Source organism: Globicephala melas, chromosome 14 (genome assembly GCF_963455315.2).
Source record: "Globicephala melas chromosome 14, mGloMel1.2, whole genome shotgun sequence".
Taxonomy (NCBI): domain Eukaryota; kingdom Metazoa; phylum Chordata; class Mammalia; order Artiodactyla; family Delphinidae; genus Globicephala; species Globicephala melas.
In genome coordinates, this window is record NC_083327.1 from 79,507,677 (window position 1) to 79,527,516 (window position 19,840).

At 39.2% G+C, this 19,840-nt stretch overlaps 1 protein-coding gene across 3 annotated transcripts in view; it reads right to left on the bottom strand.

The window, feature by feature from the left end:
• SERAC1 (serine active site containing 1) overlaps positions 1-19,840 on the bottom strand; it is an 87,528-nt gene that overhangs the window by 19,763 nt on the left and 47,925 nt on the right. For all 3 annotated transcript variants that reach the window (XR_009558845.2, XM_030853061.2, XM_060283880.1), the window contains exons 5-10: positions 17,501-17,590; positions 16,101-16,232; positions 14,259-14,380; positions 13,134-13,262; positions 2,085-2,198; positions 87-249 (exon numbers count right to left, since the gene is read on the bottom strand). Coding sequence is in view for 2 of the 3 variants with exons in the window: in XM_030853061.2 (XP_030708921.1) it covers positions 87-249; positions 2,085-2,198; positions 13,134-13,262; positions 14,259-14,380; positions 16,101-16,232; positions 17,501-17,590 (750 nt within the window). In the remaining variant the exon portion in view is untranslated. The remainder of the gene's footprint in view (positions 1-86; positions 250-2,084; positions 2,199-13,133; positions 13,263-14,258; positions 14,381-16,100; positions 16,233-17,500; positions 17,591-19,840) is intronic.

Below are 19,840 nucleotides of genomic sequence, written 5' to 3' on the forward strand. Positions count from 1 at the left end.
AAAAATTAGCGTAGCATGAATGAGGGGCGGAGGTGGGAGAAGAACAAAGGACTGGATCCAAAATACTCGGTATGTAAAGTTGTTACCTGAGCGAACTATAGTAGAATGAAGATGTTCATTCAAAGCCATATTTCCAAGGATACGCATTATATTTCTCTGTACTTTAGGACAGTCCTTGTGAAGTTGGTACAGCCTCTGCAGTAGTTGTAAGCCTCCATTTGCTTCAATTTTATCACAATGTGTGGGTATCTAGCACAATAAATTAATGAAAGCTCACTTTATGTTGCACAAATTCACTAACCAGGTGACACAGCATGCTGGGGGGCAGCCAGGTGGCTCCTGCTCAAGGAAGAGACCCAGAGAGACCCCCCCAAAACTCTCAGCTCAGCTCAAATAAATAAGCAAACCCCTATCTGTGTGGGAAGTGCTTTAAAATCACTGAAAAATTAAGGCCACTAGGACTTGTGACATTTTTATTCTTAAAGTTATTCTGCTTAGTTCTTGGTTGGATGTAACTACAATGTCATTATTACAGAATTGTTTCAATTTATACTGATACTTTGACTGGCTTGAAACTACCTTAAAAGGTTCTCTACCTTGAGAAATCTGCCACCTGATAACAGGAAATAATCCCCCTGTGTAAGTGGCACATTTTGCTTCTGCCTACAAGAACTCCCATATAGAGATAAGCAACATCTGTGGCCCTACACACTACCCCACACAAGCCCACAGCTATGGGGCTCTCCTAAAATTCAAGAGTTGGAATTTTTTTTTAAAGAGGAAGATCAAGTAAAAATTAAAAAGAAAGAAAGAGGGATGTGAATTTTTAATGGAGAAAAGAGATAAAAGAAAGCCAAAGGAAATATATACATTAAGGTAAGGTGACATAACTGATCAACAAGCCATTACAGTCTGCCAACGTCACCAGCACAGCCTTGCCTCTCCCCAGCACTTAGTTTTATCACTTATATCACTTATGTGATATCATGTCATGTATATGCAATGATTTTCACTCTCTAAATTTTTATTAAATTTTACCACATTTTATATGCATTTAAAAAGTATGCCGTTTAGACATATATCAAGTGAGATATTAATATGTTGAGAAGTTTCTGGAAAGGTAACTATTACATTCCATGCACTGGACATTCTACTGCAGATGCACCTATTGTTTCGGAAATCAGTCATAAGTCACAAAAAAATCAAGCTTACTTTCCCACATTCCCTTTTTAGTGTGTTACCACACTAAAGACTGCTTTGTGCTCGATTCCTGATTCCACCCGAGGCAACTGAGATGACCAGAGAGCACCATGCTTTTGTGCCACGTCTAATGGTTCCCAATTAAACTGGAGCGTTTAGAACCTCTAGGATGGTGTTTCTCATGATGTGGGACGAACCAACTACATCGGCCTCACCAGGGATGCCTGTTACAAATGCAAGCTCCTGGACTCCACCTCACATCTACTAAATTACAACTGCTAACTGTGAGCAGGAATGTGCATTTTAACACGTTTCCTGGATGATTTTTATGCACTGATGCTTGAGCACCACAAAGTTTGTTGCTTTTTTCTTTTTAAAATCAAACTATGATGATAGAAAAGTTGTCATAATGCCAAATTTTTTTTTAATCATTGACATATGTATGCTGTGGTTAAAAATCAAGACTATGGTCAAATAAATACTTTTTCCAAGTATTTACCTTTTTTCTATCTTAACACATCTTTTGCAGATATTTTACTGGAAATTAACTCCCTGGTAATATTACTTGTAAAAATTATCTGAGAAAGGTAATGCAAGACAGCATAACACAAAGGTAAATGCCATATTTAGACAACAGGTTGCTTTATGAGCAATTAAGATTAAATCCATTTTTAGAAATACTTAGCAAAAGTGAAATTCATGTATTGGTGCTAAATCATGATTATCAATTCTGACAATTGAGAAAAAAGCAGAAATTTAAAAACAAGCGAAAAGTTTTTTTTCTTTTATAAAAAATGAGAATTATTTCCCTTGAATGAACCAACATGTATAATGTTTTCAATGTGATCTTAAAAAGTAAACCATATTTTGAAAATGTAAATTACCTCAGAATGTTTTACTAAAGCTTCCAAACAGAACATTTCCACTGTAGCTGAAGGAACTTCTCCAAAACTTTCAGCATAAGGAAGTCCATTTCCTCCAAAACACCATAAACCACCCTGAAAGTGAGATAATTAAAATTCTTAGTGAAAAAGGTGTCTAATATTTTTTGTTTGACCAAAAAAAAAAAAACCTCTGTACTATATACAGTATTAGAACTAATATGTAAGACTCAAAATATTCTGGAAACTTACAGGGAACTTTCATTATGCAAACTGTTGCTAGACTAGAAAACATATGGAATTATTCTTAGAAGAGAGCAGTCTTTGAGACTTTCTCAATTCTTTCCTCTGTGTCCTCTTATCTGAAAGTATGAAGACTAACACATAAATCTTGACCAGTAAGAAAAGCCCAGAGCCGAACAATGTTCTAGTGTCAGATTATGCCAGTTGAGTCTACTTAAAAATCTATCAATCAAAATAACAGAAAAGGCATTACTGGAAAAATTTAAAATAAAGACAATGATAACAATGATCAGAGAGCTTTTAATTTAAAAAAAAAAGGGAATTCCCTGGCAGTCCAGTGGTTAGGACTCGGAGCTTTTGCTGCCATGGCTTGGGTTCAGTCCCTGGTTGGGTTCAGTCCCTGGCTGCGCAGCGCGGCCAGAAAAACAAGAGAGAGAGCTTTTAATTTTTCTTAAATTGAAATTCAAGTTCACATGGAAGAATAAACAGAAGAGTTAGGAAAATTATGAAACAGAATAGTGGGGACTAGTCTTAATAGATGTTAAAACATATTATAAGAATAAATGGGGAAAAGAAAATTTCAACTATTAACCACGGGTCAGTAACATGCAATAATCTCCTAAAAATCAGTGAAAAATACCAACAAGGCTATAGAAAAATGAGCAACAGTCATGTTGCTCTAAATGCCTCTAAAATAGATAAGAAAGGATATTTTACATCTATCAGACAGGTGGGGAAATAAGACGTTCTCATTACCCTGCTGCTGGTAATATCAACGGGCTACTTCTATGGAGGACAATTTAGCGACAGCTGTCAAAATTACAAGTGCCCATGCCCTTCAACAATTTATCCTACAGGACACTCACACACTGGCAAAGTGATATAGGTACAAGTTTGTTCATTGCAGCTTTGTTTGTAAGAACAAAAGATTGAAGCTCCCTAATGTCCTTCAATAGGGGGTTGGTTAAATAAAAGATGGTACAATTATACAATGGAATGCTATGTGAGTCTCTTCATATATTGATATACATCACTCTCTAAGATAAACCCTTAGGTGAGAAAAAGAAGGAGCAGAGAGTGTGCACCATATGCTACCATTTGTGTAAAAAGGTGTGTTAACTACATGTGTATATTGGGGTGGGGAGATACAAGGGAAGATTTATTACTGTATCTTCTTTTGAAGCGCTTTGTATTTGAACTAGGGGTCATAATTGTGTGCACACAGACCACCTGCTGGCAAAAGAGGACAACTACAAGGTAGTGTCTTTCAAAAATGTATATATAAAGCCCAGTGTTTCCTGTAGGAAATACAGTCCATAAGTTTCTGCGTTCTGAGTTAATTTATAGGGTTCATGGTTCAGTAAACCTAGTAAATGTTCAAAATGTTTGGCCACTCTATAATTCTTATTCATGCTGTCTTCTCTGATATAATAATCTTCTTTTTTTCTGAGTTTAAACATGCTTGGATCTCAAAGATTCATGCTATTTAAATGGAGGACTGGGGGCTTCCCTGGTGGCGCAGTGGTTAAGAATCCGTCTGCCAATGCAGGGGACACGGGTTTGAGCCCTGGTCCGGGACAATCCCACATGCCGCAGAGCAACTAAGCCCATGTGCCACAACTACTGAGCCTGCACTCTAGAGCCCATGAGCCACAACTACTGAAGCCCACGTGCCTAGATCCTGTGCTCTGCAATAAGAGAAGCCACCGCACTGCAATGAAGAGTAGCCCCTGCTTGCCGCAACTAGAGAAAGCCCGTGTGCAGCAACAAAGACCCAATGCAGCCAAAAATAAATAAATAAAATAAATAAAATTTTAAAATAATAAAATAAAATAAATGGAGGACTGGGAAGGACTAACTCATTGACAGTCCTTGCCTCCTCCAGCAGAGATAAGGGTAGAAGGTGGACTGGTGGGCTTTGGGGGGTGGGAAATTTTTCTTAAAAACCTACCACCACAACCTGCCTCCCCCAAACCCCTCTCCTTACATCACAGCTTCAAATCATCTGACCTCTTTCCAACCTAAATGTTCCAAGGAAAGAACAGGGAGAAGGAAGAGAAAAACGATCCAGGATTTTCCTTTTTCTTGATCATTTTTAAAGTGGGATATAAGAGTGCAGTTCAATTTTATCCTTGTTGGCAAAGCTTTAAGTTATTTATGAACTGCCAAATTGTGTGGCAGTAGGAAGCATACGCAAAAAGCAATAAATAAAATGTATAAATTCATAGTGTGATCATACAAAGTATTTTCTAACTCCTAACACAAAAGTCAATATACATGGGTACTGCTTCTTTATCACTGGATTAAGATATACTGAAAAACAATTTCTTAAGGATCAAAGAAATCCAGAGGAAGAGGTGGAGAGAGTGACAATGTTAAAAATAATAATAATGGGTAAGGCATAAAAATTAAAAGGAAACGATAATAATAAAAGCATAAAAGGAAATGTCAACTAATCAAGTTAGTAAAGAACTTATATCCATACTATATATGAATTATAGGTGTATAACAAAGCTTTTTACGTATCATTTTCTTATTATGATACTCAGAGACACAACGTTACTATGAGTTAATGTGGTATTTTTCCAATGCATTTCAACAGGTTTATACCAGCCAAATAATTTAATACATAATAGGTATTTTCTTACCATATAATCTACCTTCCAATTAAACATAACCCTTAGAGCTATCTCTGTTTTTTCTTTGTCATACACAAATGCTTTGACTCACAACAGAAATGTGCCAGTTGTTATTTAAGTATATATAAGTTTGTGTACAGCTGGCTCTTTTAGCAATGTCATGATTCATCCATTCATTATTCAGTAAATATTTATTGAGAGCATATTGTGTCTGAGGTACTGTACTTGGTACTGGGGAGATTATAAGAGAAATCAGAAGAAGAAAGAGAAAAACAGAAGAGAAAAACAAATAAGCAAGCAAATAAATATATAAAATAGTTACAGAATGGGAATAATGCTATGAAGGGCAATAAATGCAACAAACATTTGAGATAAAGAGGAAGGTCTCTCTGAGGAGCTGACAAGCAGAGATCTGAAGGACAAGAAGGAGGCAGCCATGTGACAAGCCAGTGGCAAAGCAGTCCAGGCAGAGGGAACACAAGTAGATACACAATGAGCAAGTTTAAGGAATGGAAAGAAAAGGCCAGTGTGGCTGGTGCAGTGTGCATGAGGGAGGGAGGGGAGGGGAGGGTCAGAAAGGTGGTAAAGAAACAGTCAGGCAAGCTGATGCTGAGGGCTGCTAAGAGACGCAATGTCTGAAAATAATGATCTATTCTCCTACAAACACTTAGAAATGAGCTGGGTTTGCTTTGTCTCTGTACTTACACCTGATGAGCAGATTTACCCATAACCAAAGTCGGAAGGAGGGAAGGTACAGGGAGTTCGCAGATGACAATGATGGGTTCATCCCAACAGAAGGAATCCTTGATCTGCGCAGCTGTACATCATGAGGAACTTGCAGAACCTTGGAAGCCTATCCATCCCTCTGAAAGCAAGCGGCATAGTCTCCTGTTTTGTGTAAGCATCTCTGTAGGTTTCCAAATCCTCTGGCATTAAAGAAATCTCCCATCCTTAAACCCCATCTATTGGCATCTTCCTCTCAATCACAACCCATTGCTATACTTATGCAGATGGATGTTAGAAGTGTCTTGATGCAAGGACTTCAGACCTTAATGGCTTAGCTGATTTCAGAGAGACTCTGGGAAATTACAAGGGAAGATGATAATACTAGAAATGCAAGATTTTAGCTGGATTGTCCTTAGCCAAGACCACAAAAGCTTTATGATGGGAAATCATTTCAATGCACCATACCCACTGTTCTCTTGACTCCAGGCAGTTTGCCACATTAGATCAAAAAGAAATCACAATCTAAAATGTCCAAACTTCTGCATCCCTGGTTGCATCCTTAGGCTCTAGGTCACGTTCACCTGAGGTCCTCTAACCAGTGTTGAAACTGGAGACAAGCTGACTGATGGGGAGTGTCCAGATGGTAACAAAAACCAAAACCAGACTGAAACCCGGATCCTGACATCAAAGAAGGAGCGATCTTGATAGTTATATCTGGGATAGTAGAAGACCAAGGACCACCCTGGCCTGTCCCCCGACCTCCCACCAGAACTGCAGTCAACAAATTCCCAGGCAGATCTTGGACAGCTACCAAGGCTTTAGATGTGGGAGGAGGTGACAGATGTGGGAGAAGTGCTTTCACTCTCACTGACCCAGTTCTCCCAATGAACAGAAAGAATAAAAGGAGGGAAGGCAAATCACTGCCAGGGTGGGTGGGGCGCAGGGAGGATGGGGAGTTTTGATACTGCTTCTAGCTGTGGTTGTGGGTCCCTTTGTTTTAATATGTGTGAGAGCTAATCTCTGTGTTTCTTCATAAAAAATTACAACCTTAGAGCTCTGCAACTTGTGCAAACTAACGGCGTAAATGACGTTCACTGTAAAGCATGAGTTTGTAACCCAAGTCATCCTTAAGGGTCTGGGTAGATAGAATTCAGGGGAGAGAGGAAGTAAGCTTGGCTGGGAAAAAATTACATCTTTATCTTCCTAACACTTAACTAAAACTTTTCATTGTATTCAATTATAAACACAGACAATAAACCACAGAAACAGCTGCAGTCTGTGTGACTCTCAACAGAAAGCGCAGCTGTTTCCGCACCGCATGTCACTTGCTGCAGCTATCTGAAAGGAACATTATGCTCATCGTTCCTTTGCATGCCAACTGCACATTCTCACACTGGTGACCTAAAATCGACACTGCATCTAACTCTCAAAAGGTTCAGGGTGGAAACAGCAAATGTGTGTAAATAGACATATAAAAATATATCTATAGAAAGAGGGAGAGTAAATGGGGAATGATAAAACAAATGGGATAAAATATGAACGATTGGCAAATCTAATGAAATGTATTATTGTTGCAATTCTTTAAGTTTGAAATTGAAGTACATGTATTAATTATATTACAAGTTTTTTATTTTGATAACAATATTTCAATATAATTGGTCTCCCACGTAATGCTATGAATTGTATTTTATGCATCTAGAAATGAGTTCATAGACTTTACCAAATCACCAAAGGGATGCAACTTTGGGAGTACAGAGATTAAGAAGCCCTGCTCTAAACCCGATCATAACTGTAGGCTATCTGCCAAAGCCCAGAGGAAGCTCTTCACGTGAGCAGTTTTGTACAGAAGCAGCTCACTCCACTTGAAGGGAGCCTGGGGATTATCACGGGACAGGTTTGTCATAAACTGATCAGATCACTAAAAGCCAGATGGATGCCCCTCCCACTCCTTCATCCCCAACTTACTGGCATATAAAAAAATCCAGAGCCTGACTCAACTGGGGAGGGGGTGGGGAAATAAGAGTAACTACGATGGAGTTGCTTACTGATCTGATGAGACGGAACCTCAGAATGGAAATTAAACATTTATTTCAATATTAAACTAACTAAAGATGTGCTCCTTCTTTAAACTGCAGGCTGAGGCCATGACTTCTGGGCAGAAAAGAAGTGGCATAGCGTATTCAACCACTCTCCTCTTCACTTAGCAAAAGGTACGGAAACACTGTAGAAGGTGACAGAACACTATCAAAGGCAGAGGGATGGTAACTGAATAGTAATGAGCAGAACATCTTCTGTGCTGAAAATGAGGAACATCAGGCCAGGTACCAGGAGCTCTGGCACGGGAGTGAGGAGAGAAGTGAGTGACAGCAGTGGGAGAGGGCAGTGGGCGGGATGCCTTGCAGGAGCAGCGGACGCTCTTTGCAGGGCAGGAGAATCAAGAAGAGCCAGGGACATCTTACTCTCAGAAAACAAAGGTGCTCTCACTGCCACCTTGGGGATGGAATTTAAAAGGATAATGAGGTCAGCCTAAGGAACAGGTTCTGGTGGCCAGGCAGTGGCGCTCCGAGCATCAAAAGGAAAACAATGACTACACTTCACTGGAGCGACTCCAAGACATGGTCGAAAGGAGGAATTATAAAAAGTGTACTAGAGAAGTCATATCTACTGATATGTCCCGAATTTTTCATAAAAACAGAGATGAGGACAAGATAAATCATTCTGTTGACTGAAAAAAATGAACAACGTGAGAGTTGTGAGTTACGTTTTATTTGGGGCAAAATGAGGACGATAGCCCAGGGAGACAGCGTCTCAGACAGCTTGGAGGAAGTGCTCCGAAGAGGTCAGGGGAAAAGGTCAGTATTGTGTATGATTTTAGAGAAGGGGGACGTGCTGTCAAGCACACATGTTGCCCGAGGCTTGCTGCTCATCACGAGGAGCAGTTGTCACCACTAACGATTTCAGTGCTTTTCTAGATACGAGGAGATGCAAGAACCTGGGCTCATAAAATCTTCTCCTGAAAATGTCTAACTATCTGAAGGCCTGTTCTGCCAGTTTTTCCCAGAGCACCGAGCACCTCATTCCCGATCTCCGCCCTGAACTCCTTTCAGGGTGTGTTGATGGTCAGTGGCTGCAGTGGCCAGTGACTTAATCCTTGTAGAGGCAGATGGTGAGTGCCAATTTTTAGTTGGCAATTCAATTGGTAAAAGAATGTAAAATACTATGATTTGTTTTGCTGATAAAATACTTTCTCCTCACTGAGTTGATTAGTTATTATAGTAATAGTGATAATAATTTGTTTTGATTTCTCTTAGAGATATAAGAGATATTTTACGAAGACAAAAGTCTTGCTGAAATGGTACCACAAGACTAATGGCATTCAGTAGTCACCCTCGGGCGGGCCGGAGTTGGAGTCTGTTTGGGATGCTACGCCTAGGGCGCTGCTTTGATTCACTCAGAAGCCCTCTGCTGTGTGTGGGTAGTTGTCTGCCAGGTATTTACATCTAGTCAATGGGAGTAATAGATGTGGGGAGAGAACACCAACACCGCCATCAGAAGGGGCGCCTTTTCCCATCTGAAGGCAGCCTTATTCCAAAGGAGTGGAGCTTCCCCGTGGAGCACTCAGAGCTCTGATGACACTGCAGACACTGCCTTCCTCACCTAATGCATGGTTTCCTTCAGTTTTCACACTCCTTGCCACCAAACAAACTTTACACTCTGTAACTGTGCCTAGTGGCACCTTCCTGTCAATCTTCTCACCACCCACAGGGGCAGGCACAGCAGTAAACAAGGGCCAGTCCACGCCTGGATCACAAAAAGTAAAGGGCTCAGACTTAACATGTAATGGGAAGCCATTGGAGGGCTTCAAGCAGGAGTATGACTGGATCTAACTTGTGTTTTTAAAACGTCACCCTGGCTGCTGTGAGGACACAGAACTGGAGAGGTAAACTGGAGGCTAGAGGTTGATGTGGTGTCTGCAGCTCACAGAGGTGATGGAGACGCGATAAGGAAGCTTTCTGGATCCAGCAAGATGGTGAACTTGGCTTCCAGTTGTGGACAAAGAACGTAGCCTGCCATTACAGAAAACAAACAAGGCGCCCGCCATCAAGCCTTCAGCCACGGCAGCACCCCCACCCGCTGTGTGCCTGAGGGGAATTCAGGACGGAGGGAAATGTGAAAGATTCTGTGCTCAATACTGGCCCTAGATGGTTAAGGTACATACCTAAGGAATAATTTCAGTGAGCCCAGATTCTTGCATCTTCCCCTACATAAAATCATTAACTTGAGATGTCTGTTCTTTGTGATTAGCAGTAATCTATGATGTTCAACTACGTGGCTTTTTTTTCCAACAAAATTCAATATTTCTGGCTCCTTCCTTACCTCTATGGAGCAGTTCCTCAGAGTTATATGAGACGCTGTTTCCTGGGCTACAGTCCTAAGTAAGGTCCCCTGAATAAAACTTAACTCACAACTTTAGGTTGTGTGTTTTTCTTTAGTTGACATAGTGAGCACCTCCCATGACAAACATGTTTAATAAAATATAACAAAAGCTGGGCTTCCCTGGTGGCGCAGTGGTTGAGAGTCCGCCTGCTGATGCAGGGGATGCGGGTTCGTGCCCCGGTCCAGGAAGATCCCACATGCCGCGGAGCGGCTGGACCCGTGAGCCATGGCCGCTGAGCCTACGCGTCTGGAGCCTGTGCTCCGCAACGGGAGAGGCCACAACAGTGAGAGGCCCACGTGCAGCAAAAATAAATAAATAAATAAATAACAAAAGCTATTTTAAAACAAAGTCAAGCGCAGGGACTTCCCTAGTGGTCCAGTGGTAAAGAATCCGCCTTACAATGCAGGGGACGCGGCTTCAATCCCTGGTCAGGGAACTAAGATCCCACATGCCGCGGGGCAACTAAGCCCGTGCGCCACAGTTACTGAGCTCGTGTGCCTCAGCTAGAGCCCACATGCCACAAACTACAGAGCCCATGCGCCCTGGAGCCTGCATGCCACAACTAGCGAAGAGAAAACCCGCACGCCACGACTAGAGAAGAAGCCCACGCACCTCAATGAGAGATCCTGCATGCCTCAACGAAGATCCCGCGTGCCGCAACTAAGACCCGATGCAGCCAAAAATAAACAATAAATAAATCTTTTAAAAAAATGAAATAAAACAAAATCAAGCTCTAAAGAAAATAAAAATAAATAAAGGGAAACCCTTGGGTGCTAGAATAGAAAACAGAACATTCAGCAGAAGCAATAAGCACATAGCTGATGATGTAAAATTCCTGCAGGCACCTCAGGATAGGCTTTTAACACTTGTTCAGTGCAGAAGGTGTGGTTTTGAGTCTCACATTCTATGGGAGCTAGATTTGAGATCCCTATATAAAGGCAGAACCTTGGAAAGATTGCCTCCTTGTCTATAAGAAAGTCTAGAAAAACTCTGCCTAGCAGCCCATGAAAGCAACAAGAAGCCTGTTTCTGCTTGGGGCTTTGAGTGAGAAATCACAATCCTAAGACTCTGCCATCCATAGATATATCTGAATTTATACTACCTATGTGCTACAGAAATTCCAAACTAAGGAATCAATATAAAAAACTAGTCCCTAACAGTGAACTCCTAGGGTATCCAAAAGAAGCAAACACAAAAACTGCTCTGTAGAGATAAATTTAGAATCTGAGGTGCTTGGGACTCCCATAGAAAACAATCAATCTGGCTAAAGATAAGCTCACAGTAAAAATGATTAACACATGTTAATCTACAATGTAACATAAGGGGGAGTCTGTGCCACCACAAACAGGAATTAACCCCCAATAAACTGAAATAATAAAAGACTATGAAAGAGACTCTAAAATTATTTTTAAATGAAAGGAAGAAGAGAAAGCAAGATGAACAGGACACTACGAAGAAAAGATGATGGTGGCCAGGAGTAAGTGGCTACAGTGAAGGTGGTGAGACAAAGGGATTCAAGGTATACTTGAAGGAACAGCTCACAGTAACTGCTGATTAGGTGAACCTGGAAGAAAGGAATCCAGAATTCCTAGGCTTTAGATTAAGCAACTAGGTGGGTGCTCTGCCCTCTACCAAAATGAAAAAGACTAGAGGAGGAAGAGCTTTGCAGAGTGTGGGTGGGTTTGGCATGTAAAGTTGGGATGCCTATTACACATCCAAGTAGAGACGTCAAGAAGGAGGTTGAATATTCAAATCTAGAGCTTAGACGAGAACACAGGGCTAGAGATATTGAATTTAGGTATCACCAACATAGAGGTAATATTTTAAAGCCTTGTCAATTACTATTCATTCTTCAAGATGCGACTTCAGAGTACTTCCTATGAAGCCTTTTTTTTTTTTTTTTTTTTGTGGTACGCAGGCCTCTCACTGTTGTGGCCTCTCCCATTGCGGAGCACAGGCTCCGGACGCGCAGGCTCAGTGGCCATGGCTCACGGGCCCAGCCACTCCGCGGCGTGTGGGATCTTCCCGGACCGGGGCAGGAACCCACGTCCCCTGCACCGGCAGGCGGACTCTCAACCACTGCGCCACCAGGGAAGCCCCCATGAAGCCTTTTTAAAATGGTCTTTTTTTTTTTTTTACATCTTTATTGGACTATAATTGCTTTACAATGGTGTTGGTTTCTGCTTTATAACAAAGTGAATCAGTTATACATACACATATGTTCCCATATCTCTTCCCTCTTGCGTCTCCCTCCCACCCTCCCTATCCCACCCTTCTAGGTGGTCACAAAGCACCGAGCTGATTTCCCTGTGCCATGCGGCTGCTTCCCACTAGCTATCTACCTTACGTTTGGTAGTGTATATATGTCCATGCCACTCTCTCACTTTGTCACAGCTTACCCTTCCCCCTCCCCATATCCTCAAGTCCATTCTCTAGTAAGTCTGTGTCTTTATTCCTGTCTTACCCCTAGGTTCTTCATGACATTTTTTTTTCCTTAGATTCCATATATATGTGTTAGCATACGGTATTTGTCTTTCTCTTTCTGACTTACTTCACTCTGTATGACAGACTCTAGGTCCATCCACCTCACTACAAATAACTCAATTTCATTTCTTTTTATGGCTGAGTGATATTCCATTGTATATATGCGCCACATCTTCTTTATCCATTCATCCAATGATGGACACTTAGGTTGTTTCCATCTCCTGGCTACTGTAAATAGAGCTGCAATGAACATTTTGGTACATGACTCTTTTTGAATTATGGTTTAAACAGAGTGATGGGCTCTTAGAGTAACCTCTTACACACTCTGTGACTTTGTTTATTTACCTGTCTCCCCATTATCCTGAACACCTAGCCCATTGTGTGGCACACAACCAGGAATCAGTATGTTTATTCAGTTCATGGATGAATGACTATTCTGAAGTTCTAAGTGTGAGTCCCTGGCACAATATCTTGGAAAAGTGGGCACTCAAAACTATTTACTGAATGAATAAATGAACTAACCTTCTGAGCAGCTAGACTTTGACTGCTTTCACTCAGAGCCAAAGATGTAAAATACTGGATACACTCATCTAGGTCTGTTTGAGGTAAAGAAGCCAGCAACTGTCTGAGCTCTTCTTCAACGGAAGAATCCTGAAATAAAGGAAAAGAAATTTTTCATAATTAAACTCCACAATTGAGTATAACAAAAAGTACCCAAAGAATAAAGCCAAAACAAAACAGGAGAGGTAAATCAGTGCTTTTAGTCTTGAAAACAGTCACCACCCTGGTAAGCAGAGAATCATTTAATTTTGAATTCTATACTTTCATGTCTGCTAACTCAATCTGAAAGACCTATTGCAAAGCATAGCTCAAGATTTTCACCTCATAGGCTACTTCACATCTTGACTCAAAATGAATTATTACATTCTTTCTAACTAAAGCTGGCTTTTTAATATGCAGAACTTGTTCCTATCTGATTTTTTCTAATAACTAATATCTAGAATAATTTGTTTTTCTATTTTTCAAAAATGCATTGCAAGTTTTCAGATTTTCATTTTCTAGAAAAGTCTGAGAAAAGCACTCAAGGAACATGCTCTAATATCTATATTAGTAGTTAACAATTAATATCCATGTATATTAGTACATTAATATCTATACGTAGTAGTTCTCCAGAGACTGTTTTGCACCCCAGGAAATATTCAGCAATATCTGAGACATTTTTGGTTGTTACAACTCAGGGGTGCTACTGTCATCCAATGAGTAGATGCCAGGGATGCTGCTACAGTGTACAGAACAGCTTCCAACAACAAAGAATTACTTGGCCCAAAATGTCAGTAGTGTTGAGAAAAACTGTTCTATAGCAACCTTAGAACAAAGGACCAATTTATGGATGCTGATATGCTAAGAAGCCACCCTCTGGTGTATAGAGACTCCCGACTCCACATAGGGGAAAATAATTTAGGAGAAATAGCACCTCCTGTGGAATCAAGAAATCTTGGAATGGAAACTACAATTGCAGGTTTAAACCCTAGTTTACCTGCTTGTGACAAGTAGCCAACAAACTGCTTTTTGAATGGTTATTTTGCACCCGAAGTGAAGATGATATATTAAACATTTTTTACTCACTGGATTATTTTATTTACTTACTTCTTTTAAAGATGGCAAAGGAGGTGGGCAGAGAAAAAAACGAAGATCACTATCTTTGCTTCGTGCCAGACCAATAAGAGTTCTCAGATCACAGGCTTGAGCAATTATCCTATACTGGTAATCTATTGTAAAAGTATATTGCGAGTACCCAAATTAGCTTATGGCTGTTTCAAAGGTTAAATGAACAACTTAACTTTTAAACGACAAGTTTGTAATTCAAAATTTCCCAGTTTTTTTTCTAACTGCAACTGCATTTACAATACCGTAAGCTAAATATCCAACATTTCCATGACTGATCTCATAATTCTCAACCTATATCTAGATATATCACAAACTAACCTTTTTGAGAAAAATAAACCTCAAATGTGAAAACTGATAGGTCAGAACCAATTTAACTTCTCCTTAAAAAAAAAATTCCATCATCCAAAAGCTATTTTGATCACTACTCAAAAAACCTGAGTTCTGTTTAAATCTGTCATCCTCTGGTACCTACATGGTGCTTTGACATTCCATGAAGCCCATGAATAATCTGAGGTTCCAGACAGTAGTACTTTGTTTTAGCCTTCATGATTTCACCATTCCATTCTTATGTATTGCTATAGACTGAATGTTTGTGTCCCTCCCAAATTCATGTGTTGAAACCTAATCCCCAATGTATTTGGAGGTAGCACCTTTGTGAGGTGATTAGGTCAAGATGGTGGAGCCCTCATGACTGGGATTAGTGCTCTTATAAAAGAGACCCCAGAGAGCTCCCTCAGTCCTCACCAGACACAGAATCTGCTGGCACCCAGATCTTATATTTCCCAGCTTCCAGTAAACTGTGAGAAATAGATTTCTGTTGTTTATAAGCTACCCGGTCTAAGGTATTTTGTTATAGCATCCCAAATGGACTAAGGACATGTATCAAAAAAAAAACTGCAGCCACTGAAGGAGACATTTTTTAATAATAGCACTATATAACTTGGGTGAGTTCTTCAGAATCAAGTGGGGAACTTTTAAAAAATCTACATGCCAGGGCTCCAACTTTGATTTTTCTGATACAGTAGACGTCTGAAATGGAGTCCTGGAAGGCAGATTTTGAAACAGATCAGATTTTTATTCTAAGTCTCCACTCGCATTAAATAAGCTTATTTTTACATTACAAATTATTATAGCCACCACTCAATCAAACTAATTAACTTGTATGAAGACAGAGATCTTATTCTGAGACTAAATTTTTCTTTGAAAACATTCTTTTTTGTTTACCCATTTTTACAAGATGACTCTACTAACAAAGTGTACTTTAGCCCCTGTACTCAGAGCAGATCTGATCTCTTGCTCATGTACTTTTACTGCAGAACTTGCGATTTTAAATACAACTAAATATTTAAAATCTTCCTTAAAAAACAAATATACACACGCAAATTAGGCACATTTGACCAAGTATTAGTATTAAAGCCAAACAGACTGTCAAAGTGAATGCAAATGTAACTTTGATGCAGCCAGCAATTAAAAAATATTTTATTAAATAGGAACCAAAAAAAACACAGACACATTAGGCCATAACTATCAGAATCAAGAGTTTCTCCAATCAAGTAAAAGTTCATTCTGGTAGAAAGTTATACAAATATATCTACCTCAGTTTTGAGGGTGTTCTTACCAAACACAATATGACTACCAGGCCAGCAGGTTTTATACTTTCTCTATCACTAGAGTTTCTTTTAAATTTTTTTGAAAATATTTTTTACATATATTAATATTTCCTGAATTATTTTCCTTCCTTAGTATCTCCTTCCCTTCTCTTTTACATCAGAAATCAAGAGCTAGCTGACGGTGTGCCATGTGTTCAGATGGTTTCATTACCATGCCAGTGACGGGTCTCTGCCATTTCCTGCACAGCCTGCAGTCGTGCTGCTCTGTCATCGGACTTACTTTTCCTCAGGAGCAGCCACACAGCACATTCGTGATCTTCTATGTCAATTGTACTAAAGGTGTCTTTGTTAAAAAAAAAAAAAAAAAAAAAAGACAATGTGAACAGTTAAAACAACATTTTCATCCTCACGTTTAAGACAGTAATTTATAAATATTTTAAATCTACAATAGGAAAGTTATATCCATCTCCAGGTGTTGATAATGACTGATAGGTTTGTTCTCAGTTCTGTCATATTATTTTGTTTTATTTGTTACATATATTTTGTATGTGCTTTTGTTTTATATATTATGTTGCTTTCACAATGAGATCTTTTTTTTGGCTCCTTTTCCCTAAAAAACTTTTTATTATGAGAAATATCAAGCATATGGGATAGATTAAAAGAATAATTGACATCCAATTGACATTGACATCCACATGCTTACCACAACTAGATTTAATAAATGTTATTATTTTGCCATATTTGCTTAATCTATATGGAAGTGTGGTTTTTTTTTTTTGTTTTTTTTTTTTTTGCCATGCTGCATGGCTTGTGGGATCTTAGTTCCCCAACCAGAGATTGAACCCAGGCCCTCAGCAGTGAAAGCGTGAAGTCCTAACCACTGGACTACCAGGGAATTCCCCAGGATGATTGTATATTTTTTTCTGAACTATGTGAAAGAAAGGCGCAGAAATAATGACATTCCACCCTTTCATAGTTCAACATGCATCTCCTAAGAATAAGCCTGCATTCTCCTATATAATCACAATGCCATTTTAACACCCAAAAATACTAACAAAAATCTGCCCAATCATCTAAAATTCATTCCAACTCCATATTCAAATTTTTCCAATTGTCTTCAAAATATCTTTAGAGCTGGTTTTTTATAAAGCAGGATTTGATTAAGTCTCTTTAGTATCTTAATCCTAGAAAGTTTTCCCACCTTTTTTTTTCATGATGCCAACTTTTTAAAGAGATCAGGTCAGCTCTTTTATAGCTAGCTTCACAATGCAGATTTGCCTGATTGTGAAATCTACATTTTTGATGCAATATTCTCATTATGAGAAAGCGTGGGAGTGATTTTCTAACAAATTTTAAATTTTGAAATATTCATCAAGAGTCTCAATATTTATTTACAACTATCTAACAAACAACAATGCATCCATAAAGACAGAAGGAAGAAAACAGTCCAAGGCATCAAGCCCTTAAATATAGCCCAACAGAATCATGTTCCTCAATTTTCCATAGGTATAATAAATGTTAGTATAAGAAATGGGAAAAAAATCTCAGGTTGATCATCAAATGACTTTCAGATTACTGATAAGGAGTCTCAGTTAAATATGTGATACTTACCAGCAAATGGACCCCGTAATATCCTGGCTGATGTTGCCAATACTTTTCTTACTGCTTTGTGAAGCTCTTTTCTTGCCTGGTAGGTGATTCCTAAAATGATTACAAATTTAAATAAAACCAGGTAGGTACTCTTAATGCTATGTATGCTCCAATACTTCAAAGAAAAAAATGTATAAACTAAACCCCAATTTTTTCAAAAAGAAAACATAAAACAGCATCTTTCTCTTCTTACTGTCACTATTTAAAGCAACTAAAACCATTATGGGAACACAGAACTCTAGATCCCCCAAAAAACACTGCTTTCCTAGTCAGCGAAAAAGTAAAAACAAATCAAAAGCAAAAACACTAACTAAAACTAACAAAAATCCTCATATACAACATAGGATTAACTACATTCAGGAAAATGTCACTTAAAAATACCACTCTCAAAGTGAAATTTAGAGATACCTTACTAATGAGATTAAGCTTTACTATATAGGTAAATTACATGCTATAAAAATTATCTGTGTAATTGAAATTGTAACACACGATAAAAGCACGTTGAAATAGGAAGGTGAAATAACAATAAACACAAACAGGAGAGAGTGGTGATACATATAGCTGTAGACAGGGGAGCAGCAGAACCTGCCCACTCAGGGAATGTAAAGTGCTCACAGGCATGCTTATTCTGGCTGACAGTGTAGAACAGGCAGCTGTAAATCTAGTGTGATGACTCCCCAAGCTACCCATATCCTGATGAAAAGACACTCCTCTGCCCCAAAATCTCATGTTCACCAAGCAATCATCTGATTACTAATTGGGTTTCCATGTGACCAAAATATGGAGAAGGGGAGTGTTCTGACTAGTAAAGACAGGTTTTCCAGCCTTAACGACAGATTTTTTCCCTCTGTAAATAAGTTGGTATTCATACTTGTGAATCCATCTCATGAGTTTAGTGTGCATGAATAAATGCCTTAGAGCAAAAATACCTCTGAGCTAAGTGACAAAATCATGTTTTTATGCTTGCTAAACTGAGGACAAGCCTCCAAACCGACAGGTCTCATGAAGGTGAGGAACTCCAAGTTTAGATTAAAAAAGCTGGCTAGGGCTTCCCTAATGGCGCAGTGGTTGAGAGTCTGCCTGCCGATGCAGGGGACACGGGTTCGTGCCCCGGTCTGGGAAGATGCCACATGCCGCGCAGCGGCTGGGCCCGTGAGCCATGGCCGCTGGGCCTGCGCGTCTGGAGCCTGTGCTCTGCAATGGGAGAGGCCACAACAGTGAGAGGCCCACGTAACGCAAAAAAAAAAAAAAGCTGGCTAGTCTTCACCTGACTTAGTTATAGGAGAGCTGCAAATATGGGTTAAATATGAAAGTCCAAAATTTTATCTTCAATTAATTCTTTAGGAACTTGGTTCTCATAGGGTTTGGTGATTCATAGAGTTAGCTGAACCTATTTTATTAATATTATGCTTTAAATACTCATTTTTTATTTTTTATAGTTTTTTTCTTCCAGTTTTCCTGAAATACAATTGACATACAGCTCTGCATAACTTTAAGGTAAACAGCATAATGATTTGACTTACAAACATCATGAAATGATTACCACAACAAGTTTAGTGAACATCTATCATCTCATATGGATACAAAATCAAAGAAAAAGAAAAAAAATGTTTTCCTTGTAATGAGAACTTCTTAGGATTCACTCTCTTAACAACTTTCATATATAACATACAGCAGTGTTAATTACATTTATATTTATTAATGTTATACATGACATCCTTAGTACTTATTTACCTTATAACTGCAAGTTTGTACATTTTGACCCCCTTCATCCAATTCCCCTTCCCCCACATGCCCCACCTCTGGTAACCACAAACTCGATCCCTGTTTCTATGAGTTTGTTTGTTTTTGAAGTATAATGACCTACAACACTGTGTTAGTTCTTGGTATACAACACAGTGATTCCATATTTCTATACATTTCAAAATGATCACCATGCTCAGTCCAGTTATTATCTGTTACCATACAAAGGTATTGCATAATTATGGACCACATTCCCCACACTTCATACCCATAATTCATTTATTTTGTAACCAGAAGTCTGTACCTCTTAACTGCCCTCACCTATTTCTCTCCTCCCCTCACCCCACCCCTCTGGCAACCACCTCTTTGTTCTCTGTAGAAACGATTCTGTTTCTGTTTTGTTATGTTTATTCATGTTTTATTTTTAGATTCCACATATAAGTGAAATAATACAGCATTTGTCCTTCTCTGACTTATTTCACTTAGCATAATATCCTCTGGGTTCATCCATGTTGTTGCAAATGGCAAGGTTTCATTCCTTTTTATGGCTGAGTAATA